This window comes from Coregonus clupeaformis, chromosome 14 (genome assembly GCF_020615455.1).
Source record: "Coregonus clupeaformis isolate EN_2021a chromosome 14, ASM2061545v1, whole genome shotgun sequence".
Taxonomy (NCBI): Eukaryota; Metazoa; Chordata; class Actinopteri; order Salmoniformes; family Salmonidae; genus Coregonus; species Coregonus clupeaformis.
Window position 1 is genome coordinate 4,459,983 of NC_059205.1, and position 20,050 is coordinate 4,480,032.

The 20,050-nt window shown below is 42.6% G+C and overlaps 1 protein-coding gene across 1 annotated transcript in view; it reads left to right on the forward strand.

Annotated features, from left to right (window-relative positions):
• Positions 1 to 296: 296 nt before the first annotated feature.
• The window catches only part of LOC121581638 (homeobox protein Mohawk-like), a 50,324-nt gene continuing 30,570 nt past the window's right edge, over positions 297 to 20,050 (forward strand). Inside the window, exon 1 of the mRNA XM_041897126.1 lies at positions 297 to 415. Coding sequence (XP_041753060.1) covers positions 297 to 415 — 119 coding nt within the window. The remainder of the gene's footprint in view (positions 416 to 20,050) is intronic.

Consider the following 20,050-nt stretch of genomic DNA (forward strand, 5'->3'; position numbering starts at 1 on the left):
ATATTCCTAGCACACAATGACTACATCAAGCTTGTGACTCTACAGACTTGTTGGATGCATTTGCAGTTCGTTTAAGGTTGTGTTTAAGACTATTTTGTACTCAATAGAAATGAATGGTAAATAATGTATTGTGTAATTTTGGAGTCACTTTTACTGTAAATAAGAATATAATATGTTTCTAAACACTTATACATTAATGTGGATGCTACCATGATTACGAATAATCCTGAATAAATCGTGAGGGTCAAAGATCATACCCCCAAGACATGCTAAAAAGGTTAGCATGTCTTGGGGGTATGATCTTTGAGTCTAAAAGGAAGAGCCAGGAGATAGGAGGAGCCACCCAGACCTCGACCTACCTGGAGGTGGCTCCATACTGCAGGGACCCCAAAGAGTGCCATCGCTGTTCCTGCTGGTTGGTGAGTACACAGACAATTGGCCAGTGTTAACTAGTGTTGATCTTTCAGTGTAACATGATTCAGGTGTTAAATTAACTTTGCAAGTGTTAAATTAACACTGAGTGGTTGTGATGAGTGTGATGGAAGGAGTCAGGCGCAGGAGGGTAATCACCGAATACAGAGTTTTATTCCTTCGTCGTTACACAAAATACGCTGGAATAGCGACAAACGAAACAGGCACAGGGGAAACGATCTACCCTGGCAATACACTGTAACGGTATCTCCATACAATACATAGGCACAGGGGAAACATCTACCCTGGCAACAAAATGGTACGAGTAGCTCCACCGAGCTACACTACTCTCACATTCAAACAATCACCCACAAGGATAAGGGGGCAGAGGGAACACTTATACACGGACTAATGAGGGGATATGAACCAGGTGTGTGTGATTGATAAGACAAGACAAACGGAGTGATGATAAATGGATCGGCAGTAGCTAGAAAGCAGGTGACGCCGAACGTCGAAACCTGCCCGAACAAGGAGGGGAGGCAGCCTCGGCGGAAGTCATGACAGTGGTGTTAATAACCAGAGATGAACCAAAACCACACCCATCATTATTATATTTCCCAGCATGCTCTAATGCAGGTTGATTTCCTGAATTGTTTGTTTCAATACGTATGTTTTTGCATGTAATTTGATTGATTACTCTTAAGCTACTCAAATATAAATAACATAAATGTTTCTAAACTAATACAAACTGTTAGTTGGACTTATTGCACCTGTTACTGCGATGTTCCAGTTTAGATGGTTTAGTTAGTCTCATATCTAATTATTTCCAAAACTGGCAGTCATTCTGAATGCAGGTTGTGGGTGAATAAAAATGTATAATATTGAATATCCCCACTCTGGCTGGATTCCAATAGGAATTATACGTCACTTGTGGCTTTCAGACCTGTGACTTGCAGACCTGATGTTGCCTGTAAACCATGAGTTTCAGGCCACTGTATTAGGGTAAAACTAGACTCCTCAAAATAATTATTGTACAATACAATACAATAAAATTCGAGCACACAGCCATGCAATCTCCATAGACAAACATTGGCAGTAGAATGGCCTTACTGAAGAGCTTAGTGACTTTCAACGTGGCACCGTCATAGGATGCCACCTTTCCAACAAGTCAGTTCGAAAAATTTCTGGAATCATCCAGGAGCAACAACATCCAGGAGCAAAGTGGTAGGCCACACATGCTCACAGAACGGGACCGCCGAGTGCTGAAGCGCGTAGCGCTTAAAAATCGTCTGTCCTCAGTTGTAACACTCACTACCGAGTTCCAAACTGCCTCTGGAAGCAACGTCAGCACAAGAACTGTTCGTTGGGAGCTTCATGAAATGGGTTTCCATGGCCTAACAGCCGCACACAAGCCTAAGATCACCATGCGGAATACCAAGCGTTTGGCTGGAGTGGTGTAAAGTTTGTCGCCATTGGACTCTAGAGCAATGGAAACGCTTTCTCTGGAGCGATGAATTACGCTCTACCATATGGCAGTCCGACGGACAAATCTGAGTTTGGCGGATGCCAGGAGAACGCTACTTGCCCAAATGCATAGTGCCAACTGTAAAGTTTGGTGGAGGAGGAATAATGGTCTGGGGCTGTTTTTCAAGGCTTGGGCGAGGCCCCTTAGTTCCAGTGAAGGGAAATCTTAACGCTACAGCATACAATTACATTCTAGACGATTCTGTGCTTCCAACTTCGTGGCAACAGTTTGGGGAAGGCCCTTTCCTGTTTCAGCATGACAATGCCCCCGTGCACAACGCGAGGTCCATACAGAAATGGTTTGTCGAGATCGATGTGGAAGAACTTGACTGGCCTGCACATAGCCCTGACCTCAACCCCATCGAACACCTTTGGGATGAATCGGAACGCCGACTGCAAGCCAGGCCTAATCGCCCAACATCAGTGCCCGACCTCACTAATGTTCTTGTGGCTGAATGGAAGCAAGTCCTCACAGCAATGTTCCAACATCTAGTGGAAAGCCTTCCCAGAAGAGTGGAGGCTGTTATAGCAGCAAAGGGGGGGCCAACTCCATATTAATGCCCATGATTTTGGAATGAGATGTTCGACGGGCAGGTGTCCACATGCTTTTGGTCATGTAGTGTATGTAAATAAGGCTTTACACTAAGCAAAGTGTTAATTTAACACTGACAAGTGTGGACCCGTATAGACACTGGAGCAGTGTTACATTTAACACTCATAGTGTCGATTCAACACTGGATAATTTTCTGTGTAGGAGACAACCATATACCAAGAAACAATCAAGACAGCCATATTGAAGCTTGGGTAAGTTTAGTAGGCATGAATGTTTACAATATGGAGTCTGAATGACTGTAAGTGATCCAGACCAATACATGTAAACTGTAAGGTTGTGCAAATAAATGTTTAGGAACGTTACTTCATGTTTTAACTTATTTAGAATGCTTCTATGGTCATCTTTGGTGTTAAATCTAGCATTGGTCTTGCCATACTTTAGGTGTTGATAACCTTTTCCTGTCCGATCCATGGCTGCAATCATTCTTACATTTCACTCTGATATACACTGAGTGGACATAACATTAAGAACACCTGCTCTTTCCATGACCCAGACTGACCAGGTGAATCCAGGTGAAATCTATGATCCCTTAATGATGTCACTTGTTAAATCCACTTCAATCACTGTAGATGAAAGGGAGGAGACAGACTAAAGAAGTATTTTTAAGCCTGGAGACAATTGAGACATGGGATTGTGTATGTGTGCAATTCAGAGGGTGAACGGGCAAGACAAAAGAATGGCCTTTGAACGGAGTATGGTAGTAGGTGCCAGGCTGTCACGGTCGTTGAGAGACGGGTCAGACCAAGGTGCAGCGTGGTGTGCGTACATGTTTATTAAGACGAATAAACACTTGACAAAATAACAAAACAACGAAAACGTGAAGTTCTACGGGCTATACACACAACAAGCCGAACAGGAACACACACAAGATCCCACAACTAAGGTAGGCAACGAGACAACGAGCGACAGCTGCCTCTGATTGGGAATCACACCCGGCCAAACATAGAAATATCAACCTAGATCTACAACGTAGAAATACAATAACATAGATCTCAACAGAAACTCACACCCTGACCCAACCAACAACAGTTCTCTAGATCAGGGCGTGACACAGGCGCACCGGTTTGAGTGTGTCAAGAACTGCAACGCTGCTAAGTTTTTCACGCTCAACAGTTTCCTGTGTGCATCAAGAATGGTCCACCACCCAAAGGACATCCAGCAAACTTGACACAACTGTGGGAAGCAGTGAAGTCAACATGGGCCAGCATCCCTGTGGAACGCTTTCGACACCTTGTAGTCCATAACCCCAACGAATTGAGGCTGTTCTGAGGGCAAAAGGGGGTGCAACTAAATACTAGGAAGGTGTTCCTAATGTTTTGTACACTAGGTGTATAGTTTTAGCTCTGGTCAAAATCTAGTCGTCTAGTTAATTAACGACTCAATCAATAAAATCTAGGCAACCAAATGGTCTTCGTCAGAAAGCACTCGATTTCTCTGCTTTCATACTAATGTAAATATTCTCAGACAGATGATATGCTGTACTTTGGAGCCCACCTTCAGAGCTTTCCTACGGCCAGAAGCTAGTCTGGTGTATTTATCTTTTAGTATGTCTCTCCTTAAGGGGTTCAGGCAAAGGCTTTGCTATGTCATCTCTATAGACCACATCCGGTTGTAACTGGATAGAAAACAGGCAGTCTTTTGTGTCACATACAGAATAATTGTCACTTTTGGGACAATTCCATTGGTTCCATTGTGCCAGGCAAGCTCAATCAAGTGCAGTTTCTGCAAGAAAACAATGACTATTTGAACCCAGGTCTGGGCTGGACTGTGAATAGGATCACGGATAATGACAGGCGAGCTCATCATCCAGACATAAAGGATGGAAAATAAAAGGTTTGAATCCAGACTTCACCCTGTAACTGAGTTGGACTCCCTCTACTCTATCCGACGGTTTCTGTTTGATGTCATGTCATGTAGACTCCATCCATAGCCAGAAGTCATCAGTGGGGTGGGAGATATATGAGGCATGTCTATCTGCTATGAGTGGGAAGGCCTTGCCGTTTTGCTGTTTCTGTTTCATTTAGATATTTATGAGCGGATACAGACACACTCTTTTCTCTCTTCCAAAGTAAATGCTTGGTGCTATAATTTTCCAGAACAGACAAGATCATGTTACTATGAATCAGATATGGGAGTAAAGTATCTATTTTTCATACTGATGGTTCCACCTCTCCCACCTGTGAAAAGCACAAAAATAAAAGCTTAAACTGATCTGCAAAATGAAGACTGCCAGTGCTTAAGTTATGCAACGCGTGATCGAGATGGCAGGTATTTCAGGAATCCTACTTTGAGAAAACATTCTCTCTCTCTCTCTCTCTCTCTCTCTCTCTCTACCCACCCACCCACAAACTCACACTCCTCTCAATGATGGGAAACACAGCTGAGTTATTCTCTAGGGTTGTTCAGTTTTTGTAACTGTTGTTATCTAGTGTTGTTGACTCATTTATTATGGACCTGTAACGTGTTGTGGTAATCCCTTTAGGGCCCAGTGGAGTTGGTCTGGGTGAGCTGAAGAGGAGACTCCTGCTCTCGGACCCTGACCACTTTGGTGTTACTGTTCCACGTGAGTTAACCATGTTAGGGCCCAGAGTTTTTCCCAACCTGAACCATGTTTCTCTATACTGTTCCTAAGGCAAGGATCCAGGTTTGAATGGAGAGCTGATCCTAGAATGGTGTTTAGGCCAGGGTATTTTAAATGTGGGTATATTTCTTCCCCACAGTGTTTTTTTCTTCTTTCTTTTCTTCTTTCTTACAACATTTTACTCCACAATATAATTTACAACGTTCTCCCTTTTAGACAAGATGGAGGGAGCAGGAGTCCGATAGGCTAGAGCATCACTTTGTCTCAAGGCAAACGTTTGAAATGGACGTTGTCAAAGTCAAAAGTAGATATTTCTTGATGGGAGAAAAGGTAGCCAAATATCTTCACTGATGATGCTGTTCACGCATTCCAATAAATAGGCAGTGATCACCATATGGTTAAAGACAGGAGCAGTATCTTTTTGTTACTACATTAGTAAGGTATAACTTAACCCTGTTAAGTAAGGTGTTAAACTTCTTAGATGTAAAGTCCCCTAAACCTGCGTGGTTCTGATACTGGTTACGACCGACATTTCTGATCGAAACGGCTTGCATTGAGCGATAGCCCTGGTACTATATTTTCTGAGCCAGTGTGATGCACATGCCTGCAATCCTTACATCGTATCGCAGCAGGAGAGCGTGGTTTCATCACTGTAGCACATTCAGAGATGGATTTATAGCCATGAATCTAAATTAATTCATAGATTTTAAACAAAAAACACTTTCTGTTTGTCATAGACGGACACGATTAATAAATGAGATGAAAGGTGAGTTCCTAACGGGTTCAGGAAGTCATGCTAGAACTCTGTGAGACGTTTACAGCGATGTGGGCAGACGTTCTGATCAAGAGAGACCTTTAGAAAACATACACATTTGTAGGTGAAATCTTATAGTTAGTCGTTTTAAAATGTGCTCATACTATATTTAGAAAGCATATAAGTAACTTCAAGCCTTACTCATACAGTTTTGTTGAACAGGAAATACATCATATTTTTGTATCATATTTGTCCTGTGTACTTGAGCGTGTGTCCTCAAGTGACTACACCTCAGCCATTTGTAACTATTTTTTACCAGAAAAGGTGAGATTTTAACCTTAGAGCATGCAGCAATACTGTTTATGGCCCTCTCATGATAAATAATTACTTTTGGGGATTACGTAGATTACATTTAATGACATTTAGTTACATTTAACTGGTTTAACCAACAATGCATAATTGCATGCTAGGTGCAATGCTACCACGTGATGGGAAAGAATTTAAGCATCTTATTTGTTGGCATTCCATTTCACAAGATCCTAGGATAAGCCACATTCGGGCCTCTAGTCATTGAACAATAAAGCACGCAGGTGGTTCTCATTTAAAGTGCAACATGGGAGATTAGATTAAATGCTACCATTCCAAGATGTTTGGAACAGTCAGGCCTCCTGCTGTATGTTAGCCAGAGAGGACTAGTGATCCTGATATTCCAATGTTTTCATGGTATTACTGTCCCTAATCCTGAACCAGGACAGGAGATTAAGAAAGGAGGGGAAATGTGGTAATGCCCTGAGACGGATTCCCATTTTCCCATCCTCTTTTAGTTACCACTGGCACTGGAGCATGCAGGTATAAGGGTTGATAGTTCATTAAAACCAAACCTGGTAGCAAGCTTCAGGAAGCAATATTACATTTACATTTTAGTCATTTAGCAGACGCTCTTATCCAGAGCGACTTACAGTTAGTGATTACATATTTTTTTTATACTGGCCCCCCGTGGGAATCGAACCCACAACCCTGGCGTTGCAAACGCCATGCTCTATCAACTGAGCTACATCCCTGCCGGCCATTCCCTCCCCTACCCTAGACGACGCTGGGCCAATTGTGCGCCGCCCATTAGTCTCCCGGTCGCGGCCGGCTGCGACAGAGCCTGGATTCGAACCAGGATCTCTAGTGGCACAGTTAGCACTGCGATGCAGTGCCTTAGACCACTGCGCCACTCAGGAGTTTTCCACTGCGCCACTCAATATGTTTTCCTAATCAGGAATTACATGTTATTAAACCTTAAAGGTACAGTACCAGTGTTCAAAGCTGTCATCAAGGCAAAGGGTGGCTATTTTAAAGAATTTCAAATATAAAACATATTTTGATTTGTTTAAAACTTTTTTGGTTACTACAGGATTCCGTCCATATGTGTTATTTCATAGTTTTGATGTCTTCACTATTATTCTAAAATGTAAAAAAAATTAGTAAAAATAAAGAAAAACCCTTGAATGAGTAGGTGTGTCCAAACTTTTGACTGGTAGTATACATTCCGGAAGTTAAAGGGATAGTTCAGCGATTTTACATATTTTGTTTCTTTATCTTGAAAGTGGTCTATGGACAAGGAGTGACTGCAATCCACACTTGTTTCCATCAAACTAGCCACTTTTGCAATATTAGCATTTTGTCAATCAAGTCAATCTCCCCCATTTAGCATGCATAAAAGTATCCCTTTAAAGTTGATATTTGTTTGTCTCAATTTTAAATAGTGGCCTATATCTGTCTGGTTTTGGGTCTTAGGTTTATAGAGTATGGGGAGTACAGAGGGAACTACTACGAGACCAGTCTGGAGTCGATGCACAAGCTTGTGGTGAGCAAGGGGTGCTTCTGGCTTTGCAGCCTTGTGTGAGTGACAGGCCAGCAGGCCAATCACAATCCAAGACCAGTAAATGACAGGTCAAGGAGCCAATGAATTTGATTTATTTGGTCTTCAGTTTTCAACACCACAGACAGCGTTCAAACCGTATGGTGTTTTAGTGAAGCCACCATCGATCGGGGAGCTACGTTTTAGCCCGAAGGAAAGCTACATTCTTCTCCACCGAAGAGGAGACAGCAATGTCGAGGCTGGATGAAACAGTTTTAATTAGTCCATTTTTTGGGGGTAACATTTTATAACAACATGCAGTAATAAACTATCATACTAATCATTATTTCATTACTGTTATTTCATTATAAATCATTACTTCTCTTGTCCTAGAAAGCTAGTTATTCACACATGTATAAACAACTTTTAAATGATGTATTAATCATTCATAAGATCCTTTATAAGATGTTAAGTATCCTTATAAACCACTTGCTAATCAGAAGTATTTTTGCAGTCCCTGATCCAAAGAGACTAGATCAGCAACAATGTGAGAGTAATGATTAATACATGGTGAGCAAACCGTTTGTAAATCCCTTTGAAATGTTTTATTAGTGAACGTTATTATAAAGTGTTAAATTAAAACATTTTAACCTGTGTTTGAATGGAATACTTACTTTATGTTTTTGCTGCAATGTAGTTTTCGTACGTTTCATCATTGAGGTGTAGGGGAACACTGAAAAAGGTCACCTGTTCTCACTTGTAGGGCACATACACACACACACACACACACACACACACCATCAAACATGTTTGTGTCCCAGGTCTTGTAACATGGCAGCATGAGGTGGTGAGGTCACACTTGGTTGACCCTCTGACTTACATGTGACATTTAAGAGTAACCAGTGTCCAAAAGGTCACAAGTAAAATGGATGCTGGGTGGGCTGCATGTATGTTCCAGAAGAACATACCTGTTTGCCAGCATGGGTGTGTGTGTGTGTGTGTGTGTGTGTGTGTGCTCGTGTTTGTGTGTATGGGTGGGGCAAGGGGCCTTGGTGGGTGTTGTCAGGTCACTCTCACAACTCCCATCTGCATTCTCATTCAGTTTGTGACCAATACACCCCTATTAAAACATAGGGTCACATCTGGGTTGGACCGGGGTCTAAGGTTGCCCAATGTCAAGCACCAGGGCCGAACACCATTTAACTATACATTATATGCCTCCATCCTTAACCCTTATGTGATGCTGGTATTTATTGGCCACTGTAGTGCGATGTTTCAACAGTGGCGGGTTTATTTCACAACTAACGGCAGGCTCACCTGACAGTGATAAAAGTAACGTTTTTTGTTGGAAAGAACCATACTACCATTCTTCCAAATCATGAGCTACAATTGTTCTACAGGTGAGAATTCAGCTGTACACTTAGAAAAAAGGGTTCCAAATGGGTAGGACAACCCTTTTTGGTTCCAGGTAGAACTCTTTTGGGTTCCATGTAGAACTCTTTTGGGTTCCATGTAGAACCCTCTGTAGAAAGGGTTCTACCTGGAATCAAAAAGGGTTCTTCAAAGGGTTCTCCTATGGGGACAGCCGAAGAAACCTTATTGATTCTAGGTAGCACCTTTTTTACTAAGAGTGTATAATTTATGAATTCAGAATTCACACATTTACTTCCTGTTTCTCACAGGAAGAGGACTTTGCCAGCAGCATAAAACCTTGCATCCCACTGCTGGCTTGCCTCTGAAGCTAAGCAGGGTCGGTCCCTGGATGGGAGACCAGATGCTGCTGGAAGTGGTGTTGGCGGGCCAGTAGGAGGCACTCTTTCCTCTGGTCTAAAAAAATATCCCAATGCCCCAGGGCAGTGATTGGGGACATTGCCCTGTGTATGGTGCCGTCTTTTGGATGCGACGTTAAACGGGTGTCCTGACTCTCTGTGGTCACTAAAGATCCCATGGCACTTATCGTAAGAGTAGGGGTGTTAACCCCCGTGTCCCGGCTAAATCCCCAATCTGGCCCTCATACCATCATGGCCACCAAATCCTCCCCAGCTTCCAATTGGCTCATTCATCCCTCCTCCTCTCCCCTGTAACTATTCCCCAGGACGTTGCTGTAAATGAGAATGTGTTCTCAGTCAACTTACCTGGTAAAATAAGGGTTAATAATTTGAAGATATGATTGGCTCGGCAGAAGAAGAAACCAGATGGTTGGCTCGGCAGTAGCCATGGACAGCCAGTAAGGCCACCTATTGGAGGAGGTCATCAACGGTGACGACGCCATGGCATTCAACAAGCTGAAGGCGGAGCTGGAAAAGCTTGAGTCGGAGGAGCCTCAGTGGACCAGTCAGTCTGGACAGAACACAGAGCGCTTGTGCTGAACATTCTAAGAGCCTGGACATACATGTCTGATTCATTCTCTAGGATGGACCTGAAGCGTACTGCAGCTGGCTCTGATATTTTATTTTCACATTGTCCATTCCAGCACGGTTTCAGCTACTTTGATGGATGACTAGCCAGTACAACTACTAGGCTTAGCCCTGTAGTGGGAACCAGCCAACAGAGACTGATGAAACGCAGGGAGAGCGCATTGCGCATCCATTCTATCCTTCATAAGTAAAAAAAATAATACAATAAATAAAAATAAGACTGATAAATTGTAGATGGCCTCCAACTGTTGTTAATCAACATTGAGAGTGGTTACATTTATCCAGCCCCATTCCTCAGCTGTTTACCAAAAAAAGTGGCGGGGTGGCCACTTTGTTGCTGTTTGAATCCTAGATTTGCACCTTTAAACTGGACTAAGACTCTCCTGACAAAACAAAGGACACATGTCATGGAACACAGTCACACCCCTGGAAGGAGTACAGAACTGTAAGGGGAAACACTCAAAGCAGAACAAATAATGTACCACATACTCTGATTCATTCGGCTAAATGTGAAATACTATAATGGTTATGTATGTGCAGTGTGTAGACAGCTTTCATAAGAAATAACTAGTCCAGCTTTACATTTACGTCATTTAGCAGACGCTCTTATCCAGAGCGACTTACAGTTAGTGAGTGCATACATTATTTTATTTTTCATACTGGCCCCCCGTGGGAATTGAACCCACAACCCTGGCGTTGCAAACACCATGCTCTATCAACTGAGCTACATCCCTGCCGGGCATTCCCTCCCCTACCCTGGACGACGCTGGGCCAATTATGCGCCGCCCCATGGGTCTCCCGGTCGCGGCCGGCTACGACAGAGCCTGGATTCAAACCAGGATCTCTAGTGGCACAGCTAGCACTGCGATGCAGTGCCTTAGACCACTGCGCCACTCAGGAGGCATTAGTCACAGCTTCAGGTTAGTCACAGAGCATGGCTCTTAAAGAACTATAGGAATCCAGATCCCTATGCCTCCTGTCTGACCATAGTATTTATACGGCCAAAACAGTGCTATCGGTCCCTGTCGCCTGTGTGCCAGATTTTATTTTCTTGAAGTTGGCATTTCTACGTTGGCAACAAGGGTCGAAACATTACAAATCTCCAAAAACTTGTGGCCACACAGACCTTCTCCCCGCCAAGTTACAAACACAAGCGTGTAATTACTTTGACAGCTGCACTACCTCAATTAAACTGTAATGTATCCCAGATAAAATATTACCCAGAGACTCACTACATACAGTTGAATTCGGAAGTTTACATACACTTAGGTTGGAGACATTAAAACTCATTTTTCAACCACTCCACAAATTTCTTGTTAACAAACTATAGTTTTGGCAAGTCGGTTAGGACATCTACTTTGTGCATGACACAAGTAATTTTTCCAACAATTGTTTACAGACAGATTATTTCACTTATAATTCACTGTATCACAATTCCAGTGGGTCAGAAGTTTACATACACTAAGTTCACTGTGCCTTTAAACAGCTTGGAAAATTCCAGAAAATGATGTCATGGCTTTAGAAGCTTCTGATAGGCTAATTGACATAATTTGAGTCAATTGGAGGTGTACCTGTGGATGTATTTTAAGGCCTACCTTCAAACTCAGTGCCTCTTTGCTTGACATCATGGGAAAATCAAAAGAAATCAGCCAAGACCTCAGAAAAAGAATGGTAGACCTCCACAAGTCTGGTTCATCCTTGGGAGCAATTTTCAAACGCCTGAAGGTACCACGTTCCTTTGTACAAACAATAGTACGCAAGTATAAACACCATGGGACCACGCAGCCGTCATACCGCTCAGGAAGGAGACGTGTTCTGTCTCCTAGAGGATGAACGTACTTTGGTGCGAAAAGTGCAAATCAATCCCAGAACAACAGCAAATGACCTTGTGAAGATGCTGGAGGAAACAGGTACAAAAGTATCTATATCCACAGTAAAACAAGTCCTATGTCGACATAACCTGAAAGGTCACTCAGCAAGGAAGAAGCCACTGCTCCAAAACCACCATAAAAAAGCCAGACTACGGTTTGCAACTGCACATGGGGACAAAGATCGTACTCTTTGGAGAAATGTCCTCTGGTCTGATGAAACAAAAATAGAACTGTTTGGCCATAATGACCATCGTTATGTTTGGAGGAAAAAGGGGAAGGCTTGCAAGCCGAAGAACAACATCCCAACCGTGAAGCACGGGGGTGGCAGCATCAAGCTGTGGGGGTACTTTGCTGCAGGAGGGACTGGTGCACTTCACAAAATAGATGGCATCATGAGGAAGGAAAATGATGTGGATATTGTTTTCACAGCTAATGAGGGGAATGACATAGATCATACAACACGCCCAGTAAATCTTTATGTAATTCCATTTAATGAATGCATTCCTTTGAGTACAGGGGAATTTCCTTCCTCTTTTGGACTATGCAGTCAATTGGGTGTGAAAGAGCGTAAATGTGTCCATCATGTCTTCAAGAGGAAACCGGCGTGATGAGAAGTGAAGGTAGTTATGTGTTTCCCGGGGATTCAGGGCGCTAGAGCGTTATTAGAGAACACACTAAGAGACGAGGTGGAATTAGACTGAGCAGACCAAATCACTGACGTTACTTTACAGCAGGCTATAATTGGTCAAGCTCACTTGGGAGTTAGTAATTTATTAATTGTATTTGATTGTTTGATGAAAATATGGCTGAATCGTCCAGAAGCATTGAAATACATGTTTTAGAAAACATCTAAAAAATCATTATATTTTGACTTCTAGAGAAATACAACATATTATGAGTCTGTTTTCGGCACTTTCAGTAACATCACAATTAATAAACATTAAAAGCGTGGTCCAAGTTGTTTAACAGTATGGGTGGGTTCATTTAGGAAATGACATGCAAGGTCTAAGGGTGCATGAGGGGAGTAGAATTTTCAAAGAGAGAGGGAAGTTACGAGAGGAAGACTTTATTCAGAGGTCATATCAATCCTGGAGTTTTAGGTTGGAAAATGGCAACTATTCCCATGGGCAATGATGTGTTAGTGTGAACTAGGGAACAAGTTGTTACAGGCTTTACTGTTGGACTGATTTGATTATGAAATAGTGGCTTATTGTTCATATTCAACTGTCCAATTCATGTAGACTTTAGGATGCTGTCTGTTGCGGCAAGACACCAGCCATGGATCCATCCAGCGTGGGCAATATACTTTTAAAAACCGCACCGAGCATCCACAGGCACCCTCTGACAAGAGTGTAACGATTCAATGAAAATCCTTCTATTCTGTGTTTACAGTGGCTTGCAGTTCACCTATGATCCATTTTAGAGAAGTACGATGAAGGAATGTCCAGGGTAACACTTCACTTAAAGCATCCAGGTATAATGCTTTATAACTTGTTATAAGCATGTATGAGCCTTTATAATGCCTTATAAAGTAGACTGATCATAATAACCATCGATTTGCACAATCAAATCGATTCACAACTTTAGTTAAATATTAAGTTAAATATACACTGACATGATTGATTCCTAATTTGTAAACTAACAATATTTCACAAGCTAAACGTATACGATGTCATGTGGTTGTCCCACCTAGCTATCTTAAGATGAACGCACTAACTGTAAGTCGCTCTGGATAAGACCGTCTGCTTAATGACTAAAATGTCAAATTTAACATTTTTATTTGAGGATAGAAATCCTAAATATAGCTGCGAGCAGCCATGAACGGGGTTCACATGATGACAGAAAGGACAGAAGATCAGTTGGATAACAAAGCAAGTGAGGTTTAGGCTAGTGCTGTAAGTTGGATGCAGCAGGTAATCATTCTTAAAGTCATTACTTCATGTATTGAGTTTATATACCAACTCAGGGGTCAATTTGACTAATGGTTTATGGTAAGATTTGTTAAATATTTTCAGCATTAGTGTATTGGACTTTATTTTGTCTAAATCTGTTTGTGTAAATAAATCTCAGTTGGTACACTCCACATTAGAGTTCCAAAATACTTCAATACACTCTCACAGTGTCACGACTTCCGCCGAGGCTGCCTCCCCTCCTTGTTCGGGCAGGCTTCGGCGTTCGTCGTCACCGGCTTACTAGCCACTGCCGCTCCATATATCATCATTCCATTTGTCTTGTCTTGTCAATTACACACACCTGGTTCATATCCCCTCATTAGTCCGTGTATAAGTGTTCCCTCTGCCCCCCTTGTCCTTGTGGGTGATTGTTTTATGTGAGTTGAGTGTAGCTCGGTGGAGCTACCCGTACCTTGTATTGCCGGGGTAGATTGTTCCCCTGTGCCTGTATTTTGTTGGAGCTACCCGTACCTTGTTTGCATCATTTAAATCTAACATTAATTTGCATGAGACAAAGTCCACTTGATCAATAGTTATTGCTCTAGTATCCTATGGTGCCATTGGTGCCAATGACATCTATAGTGCCACCAACTGGTCTGGTGCAGCCATCTGAGGTTGCAGTGACTTTACATTCACACAGCTTCATATACATAAGGTTTAAATACACACATTTCATGGCCCCATGTCCATCGGTTCAGTTTTATAGCCCTGGTGTGATATGGTGCCATCTAGCGGTGTAGCGTAGCCGACTTTGAATGCAGCAACTAATCAATCTCAAATTCATTAGAGGCTAATTAATTGAGTCTACAGTATACAGTGAGGGAAAAAAGTATTTGATCCCCTGCTGATTTTGTACGTTCGCCCACTGACAAAGACATGCTCAGTCTATAATTTTAATAGTAGGTTTATTTGAACAGTGAGAGACAGAATAACAACAACAAAATTCCAGAAAAACGCATGTCAAAAATTGTATCAATTGATTTGCATTTTAATGAGGGAAATAAGTATTTGACCCCTCTGCAAAACATGACTTAGTACTTGGTGGCAAAACTCTTGTTGGCAATCACAGAGGTCAGACGTTTCTTGTAGTTGGCCACCAGGTTTGCACACATCTCAGGAGGGATTTTGTCCCACTCCTCTTTGCAGATCTTCTCCAAGTCATTAAGGTTTCGAGGCTGACGCTTGGCAACTCGAACCTTCAGCCCCCTCCACAGATTTTCTATGGGATTAAGGTCTGGAGACTGGCTAGGCCACTCCAGGACCTTAATGTGCTTCTTCTTGAGCCACTCCTTTGTTGCCTTGGCCGTGTGTTTTGGGTCATTGCCATGCTGGAATACCCATCCATGACCCATTTTCAATGCCCTGGCTGAGGGAAGGAGGTTCTCACCCAAGATTTGATGGTACATGGCCCCGTCCATCGTCCCTTTGATACGGTGAAGTTGTCCTGTCCCCTTAGCAGAGAAACACCCCCAAAGCATAATGTTTCCACCTCCATGTTTGACGGTGGGGATGGTGTTCTTGGGGTCATAGGTAGCATTCCTCCTCCTCCAAACACGGCGAGTTGAGTTGATGCCAAAGAGCTCGATTTTGGTCTCATCTGACCACAACACTTTCACCCAGTTCTCCTCTGAATCATTCAGATGTTCATTGGCAAACTTCAGACGGGCCTGTATATGTGCTTTCTTGAGCAGGGGGACCTTGCGGGCGCTGCAGGATTTCAGTCCTTCACGGCGTAGTGTGTTACCAATTGTTTTCTTGGTGACTATGGTCCCAGCTGCCTTGAGATCATTGACAAGATCCTCCTGTGTAGTTCTGGGCTGATTCCTCACCATTCTCATGATCATTGCAACTCCACGAGGTGAGATCTTGCATGGAGCCCCAGGCCAAGGGAGATTGACAGTTATTTTGTGTTTCTTCCATTTGCAAATAATCGCACCAACTGTTGTCACCTTCTCACCAAGCTGCTTGGCGATGGTCTTGTAGCCCATTCCAGCCTTGTGTAGGTCTACAATCTTGTCCCTGACATCCTTGGAGAGCTCTTTGGTCTTGGCCATGGTGGAGAGTTTGGAATCTGATTGATTGATTGCTTCTGTGGACAGGTGTCTTTTATACAGGTAACAAACGGAGATTAGGAGCACTTCCTTTAAGAGTGTGCTCCTAATCTCAGCTCGTTACCTTTATAAAAGACACCTGGGAGCCAGAAATCTTTCTGATTGAGAGGGGGTCAAATACTTACTTACAGTGGGGAAAAAAAGTATTTAGTTAGCCACCAATTGTGCAAGTTCTCCCACTTAAATAGTTGAGAGAGGCCTGTAATTTTCATCATAGGTACACGTCAACTATGACAGACAAAATGAGATTTTTTTTTCTCCAGAAAATCACATTGTAGGATCTTTAATGAATTTATTTGCAAATTATGGTGGAAAATAAGTATTTGGTCAATAACAAAAGTTTCTCAATACTTTGTTATATACCCTTTGTTGGCAATGACACAGGTCAAACGTTTTCTGTAAGTCTTCACAAGGTTTTCACACACTGTTGCTGGTGTTTTGGCCCATTCCTCCATGCAGATCTCCTCTAGAGCAGTGATGTTTTGGGGCTGTCGCTGGGCAACACGGACTTTCAACTCCCTCCAAAGATTTTCTATGTGGTTGAGATCTGGAGACTGGCTAGGCCACTCCAGGACCTTGAAATGCTTCTTACGAAGCCACTCCTTCGTTGCCCGGGCGGTGTTTGGGATCATTGTCATGCTGAAAGACCCAGCCACGTTTCATCTTCAATGCCCTTGCTGATGGAAGGAGGTTTTCACTCAAAATCTCACGATACATGGCCCCATTCATTCTTTCCTTTACACGGATCAGTCGTCCTGGTCCCTTTGCAGAAAAACAGCCCCAAAGCATGATGTTTCCACCCCCATGCTTCACAGTAGGTATGGTGTTCTTTGGATGCAACTCAGCATTCTTTGTCCTCCAAACACGACGAGTTGAGTTTTTACCAAAAAGTTATATTTTGGTTTCATCTGACCATATGACATTCTCCCAATCCTCTTCTGGATCATCCAAATGCACTCTAGCAATCTTCAGACGGGCCTGGACATGTACTGGCTTAAGCAGGGGGACACGTCTTGCACTGCAGGATTTGAGTCCCTGGCGGCGTAGTGTGTTACTGATGGTAGGCTTTGTTACTTTGGTCCCAGCTCTCTGCAGGTCATTCACTAGGTCCCCCCGTGTGGTTCTGGGATTTTTGCTCACCGTTCTTGTGATCATTTTGACCCCACGGGGTGAGATCTTGCGTGGAGCCCCAGATCGAGGGAGATTATCAGTGGTCTTGTATGTCTTCCATTTCCTAATAATTGCTCCCACAGTTGATTTCTTCAAACCAAGCTGCTTACCTATTGCAGCCTGGTGCAGGTCTACAATTTTGTTTCTGGTGTCCTTTGACAGCTCTTTGGTCTTGGCCATAGTGGAGTTTGGAGTGTGACTGTTTGAGGTTGTGGACAGGTGTCTTTTATACTGATAACAAGTTCAAACAGGTGCCATTAATACAGGTAACGAGTGGAGGACAGAGGAGCCTCTTAAAGAAGAAGTTACAGGTCTGTGAGAGCCAGAAATCTTGCTTGTTTGTAGGTGACCAAATACTTATTTTCCACCATAATTTGCAAATAAATTCATAAAAAATCCTACAATGTGATTTTCTGGATTTTTTTTCTCAATTTGTCTGTCATAGTTGACGTGTACCTATGATGAAAATTACAGGCCTCTCTCATCTTTTTAAGTGGGAGAACTTGCACAATTGGTGGCTGGCTAAATACTTTTTTTCCCCATTGTACATACATCGTTTCAAGTCTCTAGGTCAAACGGGGCGGCGGATATGAGGGTTTAAGCGAGACTGCTTCTAACAGCGCCACCTATAGGCCAATCGGCGCCATTCTTTTTGACCAAGTTACTCATGGCCTCTAGTTTCTGTGTGCCAAATTAGAACAAAAAAGTTAATCTATGCTTGAGTTATTTGACTATGTTAAGGAAAAAATTTATCTGAGAATAACAAGCAAGCAGTAAAATCTGATTTAAAAAACAACACCTAATGGCACAATGTGGACTGTGAAGAGACACACACACACACGCATACGCACACACACACTAACACTCTACACACACACACACACACACTAACACTCTACACACTAAATGCTGTGGTATTGTGGATTTTATATTGTACATTTGTAATAAGAGAGTAATAATGTAATTATGTCTTGTTTGATGCATTGTGTTATGTATGATGTAGGCTTTGTTGTGTTTTATTGTGATGTAATTATTTTAACCCTGTTTGGACCTCCGGGATTCTAATATATACATACTAAAGCAATAGGTTTCACAGCAAGAATAGAGTGCAATTGGACATGTTACAATTTGATTCATTTTTAGAATTTACATTCAACTCACCCTGACCCTGTTGACACAATAATGGAACCGTGTCCGAGCAGGATAGGTCTGAAACGCTCTCAAAACACACCGCCGGTTCGAGAGAGAAGGGAAACCAACCTGATCCGTTTTATTGTTGAACATAACATTTCCAAGCTACCTAAACGAGACAAAGTCAATTCCCAATGTTTTTATTCTACAGGTCCCCAAGCTACTGAATGAAGAAAGAGCAGTCTAATGGATCACTGAGGGACATGACTTTATGAGCTGTGATGCCATGTCCTGTAATATTCTCAGACTACCGCTAAGGAATGCATGTGTGGAATTCATGGTACCTGATGGGAGATGCTGCATGTGTTTTTTCAGCTTTGAGACGTTCAAACCGAACCTCCCCTGTTGCTGCTGAATTTTGTGTGTGGTTGAGTGTCCTGGGAAGAGTACATTAGTGAACCTATATCTTGATGTGTGCTACTAAGCTGCCGTGTGTAGGACAAGTAGTGCAGAGACACTGACGTTGTAGTGTGTTGGTAATCTGGTGTTTAAAGGTGTTTACAACTACACTGAACAAAAATATAAACGCAACATGCAACAATTTCAAAGATTTTACTGAGTTACAGTTCATATAAGGAAATCTGTCAATTGAAATAAATTCATTAGGTCCTAATCTATGGATTTCACATGGCTAGGAATACAGATATGCATCTGTTGGCCTCAGGATCTCATCACAGTATCTCTGTGCATTCAAATTGCCATTGATAAAATGCAATTGTGTTCGTTGTCCGTAGCTTATGCCTGCCCATACCATAACCCCACCGCCACCATGGAGCACTCTGTCCACAACATTGACATCAGCAAACCGCTCACCCACACAACGCCATACACGTGGTCTGCGGTTGTGAGGCCGGTTGAGCGTACTGTCAAATTCTCTAAAACAACGTTGGGGGCGGCTTATGGTAGAGAAATGAACATAAAATTCTCTGGCAACAGCTCTTGTGGACATTCCTGCAGTCAGCATGCCAATTGCACGCTCCCTCAAAACTTGAGACATCTGTGTCATTGTGTTCTGTGACAAAACTGCACATTTCAGAGTGGCCTTTTATTGTCTCCAGCACAAGGTGCACCTGTGTAATGATCATGCTATTTATTTAATCAGCATTTATATTTTTTTCAGTGTATATTATAGCGTAAAACTGCAGTGGAAGGTATGCACTGTCTGCAATACAGACTCGAGATTGAGAACAACACATTCTCTCCTTGTGTTGGGAGTATTTGGAGGCACATATTTGACTGTTTTTCATTTGAGGGATTACTGTAAAAGTTAAGTGTCCAACATTGTGCTGGGCACAGAGCCTGAAGGTTGTCATAAAGTAACAGTCAAAAGTCTCTGTCAGTTTTTATCAGTCCCACAGCTGACTATCAATTATAGTGCTGTTTCATTTTTTTGCACACTTCCATATATATATTTTTCTCTCTCTCTCTGTGTCCTTCTCTCTCTCTCTCTCTCTCTCTCTCTCTCTCTGTGTCCTTCTCTCTCTCTCTCTCTCTCGGTCTGTGTCTCTCTCTCTCTCTCTCTCGGTCTGTGTCCTTCTCTCTCTCTCTCTCGCTCTGTGTCCTTCTCTCTCTCGGTCTGTGTCCTTCTCTCTCTCTCTGTCTGTGTCCT